Source organism: Anser brachyrhynchus, assembly GCF_964034855.1.
Source record: "Anser brachyrhynchus genome assembly, chromosome: 9".
NCBI lineage: Eukaryota > Metazoa > Chordata > Aves > Anseriformes > Anatidae > Anser > Anser brachyrhynchus.
Genome location: NC_137703.1, coordinates 11,389,263 through 11,396,420, shown reverse-complemented (window position 1 = coordinate 11,396,420; position 7,158 = coordinate 11,389,263). Strand labels below are relative to the sequence as shown.

General features: G+C 44.2%; 1 protein-coding gene across 10 annotated transcripts in view; it reads right to left on the bottom strand.

Moving 5' to 3' along the window:
• Nucleotides 1-7,158, bottom strand: part of LPP (LIM domain containing preferred translocation partner in lipoma) — a 387,571-nt gene that overhangs the window by 16,409 nt on the left and 364,004 nt on the right. For all 10 annotated transcript variants that reach the window (XM_080603962.1, XM_080603958.1, XM_080603966.1 and 7 more), the window contains 2 exons: nt 3,473-3,651; nt 604-724 (listed from right to left, as the gene is read on the bottom strand). In XM_080603962.1, coding sequence (XP_080460088.1) covers nt 604-724; nt 3,473-3,651 — 300 coding nt within the window. The remainder of the gene's footprint in view (nt 1-603; nt 725-3,472; nt 3,652-7,158) is intronic.

Sequence of the window (7,158 nt, the reverse complement as noted above, 5' to 3'; positions counted from 1 at the left end):
CTGATATATTATCCAGCAAGTAACACTTGCATTGAGGAATTCTTGAAGGTTCTCTAACACAGCTGTTCTCACATGTTAATTGCTTTAAGGTGATTTTTCTTCTGTCTTCAGATTCTTACCATCAAAATTATATGAAGTGTGTAATGAAACTTAACAGGAAAGTAGCACAAAAAGCATTGCACTGAACAAGAATGATCATGTTTATGTGTCCATTAAAATTCTTCAACCCAGAGCCATATGTTGAGTTTCCTGTACAATCTTGCTCAAATTCTAACACACATTAGCTTTCATTTTAAGAACATAAACATGAGCAACGTTTGTGTCCAAGCTATAATTTATGATGCTCTCAAATATTAAGCTCTAATTAACTGAGTCACATTCTCTTGCTCTCCTAATGAACCTGTTATGAATAAGGGACCTGATTTTCTTCTCATTTGCGCTGATATAAATGAGGAAAAATTCCTTGCATGCTGGAGTCAATGAAGTAATTTGATTGTAGAGCCAGTGTTACAATAGGGTATGCCTGTCGTGTTTATAGCGTGAGGCAGCGATGAAATTATACCAGCCTTTGCTTTCTCTCCTTCATGTGATTAGAATACTAACCTCACACCGGTAGCACTGGACATGGAAGTCACGATCCAAGGCGACAATGCGGACAGTCTCCTCTTGTCCTGGGGCCGGCATAATGGGCTCCTTACACACTGAACATCTTGGTGCAAATTTCCTGAAGAAAGAAGAGACGGCCCCAGTCATTCTCAAGCTCAGAGCAAAAGTTTTTGCTAACTGCACCAGCTAGGCAGAAATATGTGCCTGTGTATAAATGGCATACGCACGTGCACGCATCACATTTTGCGGCTTTGCACAGCTGCCTCCTTGGAAAGAAGGCAGGAAGGAGCACTTCAGTCTTACAATGCAATTTCAGGCTTGCAGAGTATTAAAGAGCATCTTGCAGACTATTAGGAAAGGTCTTAAAGAACACCTGACAGTCAGCAAAGCGTATTTTACCTGCCCTAATTAACAACTGAAGTACCTGTTGAGTCACCCATGACCGTGACACCTATGCACTGCCACAACCCTTAGGCTCAACCCTCAGCCTAACTCTAAGAAAGTTCATCCAGTTCCTAAGGTTAGAAAGATGAGCAGGATCTGCTCCAAAAGCATCTCTTGGAAAAAATAAAAATCAAATATTAAAAACAGGTGATTGGTGAAACAGGCCTTTGGTAATACAGGCAAAACAGGCCTTTTATTTTCCCACCTTATATTGTCCACTGCATGAACTTCTGGTTACTTCATGTATGTTCTGGTTTTGCTCCCCCATCTGCCCATGACAAGGGTTGATCTCTGCTCCCAGGCAGGTGGGCGTGCATGGGAACATTTAGCCTGTGGTGAATCATTACTTGCTGTTTTGGTTCAAAACATATTGGTACCAATTCTCTGGCTTCAAATTCTCTGCTCAGAAAAAAGAAACTTACACCTACAGAATCTGCTGCCATTTAATGAGAGACAGGGTCATGGGCTATGGAGTGACAGAGGGTAATGCTTATAGCAAACATCAGAACACAAGGAGATCAAAGACCCTTCTCCTCTGAAATATCTAGGAAAGATTGACTTTGCCACCCAGCCTGTCACATGAACCACCCCAGAATTAACTAGCTTAAAAAAAAAATCTATCTGTACTAGGAATAAAGAAAAATATTAATTTCACTGGCAGCAGATGAAAGATGTCTGTGTAGCTGCGATCTAACAGAAAAATGAATTAAACAGTGGCGATAGTGAGCACTCTGAAAAATAACTTAAATGGATCAGGATATGACCGGAGCTGTAATCGCAGTTAATTATATGCTGCTTCATGCAGGCGCTTCCTTGTGCCATTTAGCTCAAATGCAGTGCTTAAAAATACTTCAACATTTCGCTGTCCAGGCCACTGCGGGTAATTCATTATGAGCCAAATATTAACTTCAGGGGCCCAGAAGTGACTCTTGCAGATTTCAAGGGAAGTGGATGTGCTCCTGGGGGCTCCAAGCTCAGGGGGTACCTAACTGATGGCATGAGCATCAGGTACCGTTTTATTATCAAAACAATATACAAGATGCAGAATGCTTGACCTCCAGACCAGAACATCATTGCTGATCAATTAAAAAGGGGCTGGCCAAAGTCCTGCTGAATGCATGGCAGCCGGGCCAAAGACCTTCTGAATGTCCCACTAAGTCTCCTGCTACTCCCCATTATCTTTCCCTCAACCTTTTGTTCAATGATTTTATGTCCTTTGCTTGGAGTGATAACATCCCATTTTCCACTCTCAGAGCCCTGAGGTCCAGATCTGTTCACTGCCAAAAGACTTGAAGATGGACATCAGCTCTTGCTCCCATCCTTTCTCCAGAAGGCATGTGAACCTCAAGGCCTCCAAGGACTTGAAGAAGGAGCAGCCTCCAAATCATACCTGCTTTGGAGGAAAACCTTTCATGAGCATAACTGGTGCTTTAGCCCCGTGTTGGGCCTCTGCTCAGGACCAATTTTTATCTTACTCGTCTTCTGACACAGAAAAGCAAACCAGCACACAGCCACTTCAGCACCTGTCAATTAACCCGACCTATCTGAGCTCCAGGGAACATCCTCATGTTGGATTTTAACATGCGAGTTGATCGTGGCTGCTTCCCTTTCTGTCAAGTCAGTTTGCTTCTTTGAGCTTTCAGGCCCACGCACCGATGTCACGAGGCTCTAATTAAGTCTACCCCCTTAGAAATTAAGAGATAAATGGTTGAGATGTAAACTCACATTTGTCAGTATTGATTTCCTCTTATAATTGAGGGGTGTAATGTGTCTGTCTTTTCCATACAGGGGAAACATTTGTGCTCTGATTATATCTACCTGTCTTCCTTAGATTAGCTGTGATGATGGGGGTGGTAGCATGGCAATGACAGAAGCTATTTGCAACTATACCTTTCAACTTACTTTAAATAGCGGTTTCACTATAAATTATTACCACAGCTGTATTTTTAGCAGCTTTAAAATCTAATTAGCAACTAGAAACAAGAGGAACTGTGAGCATCCTGTGGACACCTAGATCCCTCTAGCTGGTAAGCAAATACCTGCAGAGTCCAACTGCACAGGACCTCTCTTAATTGCTTGGTAGACAAAGGGGAGAGACATTGATGTGGAAGTGCAGGTACAGCCAGGGAAGGGAAATGTGCACGTGCTGCAGGGTGAGTGCAAAGCATTTAAAACAGACGAACACAGGGGATATTCATAAATTCAGATCTAAGCAAGATCAAGCATCAGCAGCTGCTAATCAATTAATCTTGCCTGTCAAAGCATGCCTGATTGAAGCAAAGCTCTGATGACTTCTTAAGAGTCTTCAGAGTAAGCGGCAGAGGGTCCAGAGCTTTTTGGACACTCAGCAAAAAGAAAGGGAGGATTTTTAAGAACAAAAGAGAAAGACAAGCAAAGCCACCGAGAGCAGCTTGGGACGTACTTATGGAAATCCTCGATGCAGTGGATGTTCCCACCGGCATCCACAGTGAAGGGGATCCCATCCAGGCTGCGATGGCACATCACACAGGTGAAGCAGTGGGGATGGTAGGCCTTCCCAGTGGCTCGGAGAATCCTTTCCATGATGGGCTTCGCACAGACACTGCATTGCTCCAGTGTGTTCTGCAAACCAAACATACACAACCAGACGTGAGCGTCATCTCAGCAAGACATTTACCATCAGGTGGGTGTATCCGAGACACTGCAGCTTCTATAGCCAAGAACACATGAGAGTTATGCAGCCCGTGCTCCTGGATGCTTTGCCTCCATACTGCCCAACCTGGATGACCTTTTGCAGCTGAGTTATCAGAGACAACCTCCATGATGTGCAGTGCAAAGCTGAAACTCACACTCCTGGGGCTGTACAGAGACGCCTTAACTGTTCTGCAAATACACGTCCCATAAAGAACCTTTATCTGCCTTGTTTGTAAATCTTAATCTTCTCCCAGGAGGGAAACTAGTGATGAGTCTGGGGAGAAAACAAAACAGTGTCCACAACAAAAGCACCACAAAGACTGTTCAGGATGACCTCGTGATCACTTATCTCTATCCCCCCGTGTCTGAGATGACTCTGAAATGCCCGCTCCAAAGCCATGCTCTTTTGCCTCACAAGTTTGATGTACCGACCTGCTCCTGAAGCACTAGAGCCAAAAAAACACCTTTCAAGTGGGCTGCATTGAGTGATTCATCCCATTTCATCTCTCACTCAGCCCTACAGTCAGTTAGAGAAAGACCGACACCACTGCGCTTCAAACAGTTGCCCAGGAGGCACTCCAGCCCCTCTGCCACCAATGGGCAATTTACTATTTCAAACCGAGCACCCAAAAGGCACATGCCATGACTTGAGGGTGCAACACACATAGATGCTACCAGTAAATCTATGGCAATGTCCTGGGTCATTTCACTGGACTTTAGGAAAGCAAATTTCTCTCAGTAGTCTTGCTTGATGAACCCTAGAGATTTCAAATGATGTTACCAATCAATGTTTGAATCCTGGATGAGACAGAACACCTATGATTACAATACTGATTATGACTGAAATACACAGAAATGAGGAGAGTAAAAAAAAAGGAAAGGAAAAAAAATAATGGCACAGAAATATAAAAAGCTGCTGAAAGGCAGCTCACGTTGACAAACACAGGAAGGCTGAAGTTCTGCTTCCTCATGCAACAAAATTCCCAGGGAAAATAGTGCTTTGACTGACCGCACTGTTATTGCTTCTCTGAGCCAATATTCTCAGGGGTAAGATCCAGTCCTTACATGTGCAGCCAAGACGTATTGTCAGGAGATGAATCACCCAGGAACTCAGAGAGGTTACTTCTGCACTCACACATACGCTGTTGGACATTATCTCTAGGCTGCAAATCACCAGTGCGATACAAACATATAAACACACAGGTTCGTATCAGAAGATCAAAAGGATTGTTTTTGGAAAGCCTGATACGAAAAGTCCTGAATTTCAACCCGTTTGAGAACTGTCTAACACATTTGTAAAGAGAGCACAGCCAGACTAGCCTTGGTTTCAGACTGGATTTTGCTTTATGCTTTGTAATAATGGGCAGGAAAGAATTATTGCTGGCCTTTCTGTCTGGTTACTGTCACCATCATCATCATTATAACAGTAGCTGGTATGCCAGAAAAAGCAAGGTCAATAATTTTCTCCTTGGAGGAATAACCTGGCAGAATTACCATTTCGCTTTGCATAAGCAGATCACATCATCTCAGTCCACATCCCTGCTGCTCTCTGTACTGCCAAGGAAGGAATGCTGTGTATCTGCAGATGCTGAGGGAAGATTGTGCCACTCGTAAGGCATCTATGACAACTTCTGAATACGTACAGGTACGGAGCATTTGCCTCACCAAGTCACTGCTTGCCTCGTTTCCAACGGTTGCCAGCAACAGAGGCCAAGGGCAAATGAAATCAGGACAAACACAGTAATTGCTGAGGATGTGCTCCCAGCCTCCAGTGATTTCTGGCTTAAGGACTTCCTAAGCCAGAGCTCAACTTCTCTGTGCTCAATAGCCTTGAGTGGATGGTCCTCCCATGGAGTTTCCTGATGGCTTTCTGAATTCTGATAAACACTGAGCACCCACAACCTGGAGTTCCATGGCTTACCGATGTATCCAGGAGCTGCTCTGCTAAGCAGTTTGCCTGGTCTCCAGACAGCAAAAGTGAGCACAGTCTATATGGTGCTGTGAGCAGAGCACAAACCAGTAGCTGCAACCCATCCCACAAAGGGATTTAACACCAAACAGTGTTGCCTGGAACTGCTCTCACTACAGACCTAACACAGCTCCTACTCACACATTTCAGAGAGAGTTAAGACTTCAAGGGGATAATTGCAATCACCTTGTCTGACATCTCATGCTGTGCTGGCTGTGGTAGGAGTTTTGCAGTGACCAGGACGGCAGGTAACCACGTTTCTGGATTATGCCTTCAGAAACAAGTCTTCTGCTCCCATATCTCAGCTCAGTCACACTGTTTGACATTCTCACAGCCAAACACGACAAGCATTTTAAATTAACCAACTGCTGATTAAACCTATACAATCCGAAAATCAGACCTGAGAAATTTATTCTTTTCATCCTTCCAAGTCTGTACCAGCGAGGAAAAACAAAGTCATTAGTTTCAGACTACAGCTCACTCCCTGTCTGGGAGTATATTTGCTTAAGCCTTTTCCCTGCTAGAACCCTGGCTCGAACCCTTCTCTTCAAGGTGTTACCACAAGATGCCAAAGGGAAAGCTTCCTTGATTCACGCCCATTTGACATCGGGTTGCTGTAAGGCAGGATTTGGCCTGTGGAGCTAACAGGGTTTTCTTTGATTCTCTAATCAGGTTATCCCACATGCCTAAATGCTGCCCCAGCAGCTAACAACCTGCACAAAGGTATTTCTGCACATTATGGGAATAGCAGCGCTGTAGGTTTTCAAGTTCGGCTTCTTGATTTTGCTCTTTCATAGTTCAGCTGACTCTCCTAGCACTTCTTGGAGCTTTTAGGCCTTCAGAAGGCCAAGCAAGAGGAAGAAAAAATAAAATAATGGTGCTGTTTTTTTTTATTTACTTTTTCTCCTGAGCTTCCACTGCCAACCCCAGGATGCACCTGATGAACTACACAGAGCATCAAAGTAAGGCAAAGAGAAGAACCAGCCAGGAAACATCAGACCTAGGTGTTGTGGTTGAATTCATATCACAAGAATACAGCCCACTACCCAGGAAGGGCTGAAGGGCAAGTTTACCACCGTTTTCTCATATTTTTGGCTAAAAAGCAGAGAGTGACCATCTTTATTGGAGACACTTGTGTCTCCAAATCTGATTTGGGGGGGGGGGGTGTTAAAAAGGCCAGGGAAGGAACAAGTGTCATAATCCCTTTCTACATGGGAGGTTGGCCCCGCATTAAACATTGAGTCTGGGTCCAGGCCTCTTGTGAGCAGAACTGCTCATCTGTGGCAAGGAAGAAACAGCTCAGCTAGGGAGAATAATGCAACCTAATGCATCTGAAAAGCGAAATAACCCCAAGAGAACATGCACTAAGATGCAGGCAATGAACAGGTGAAGTGAGCAGGATGTCAATTAGTAGCTTGTAGGTAAAAACGCAGAGACTTAAAGAAACGCAGCCCAACCAGTAACAA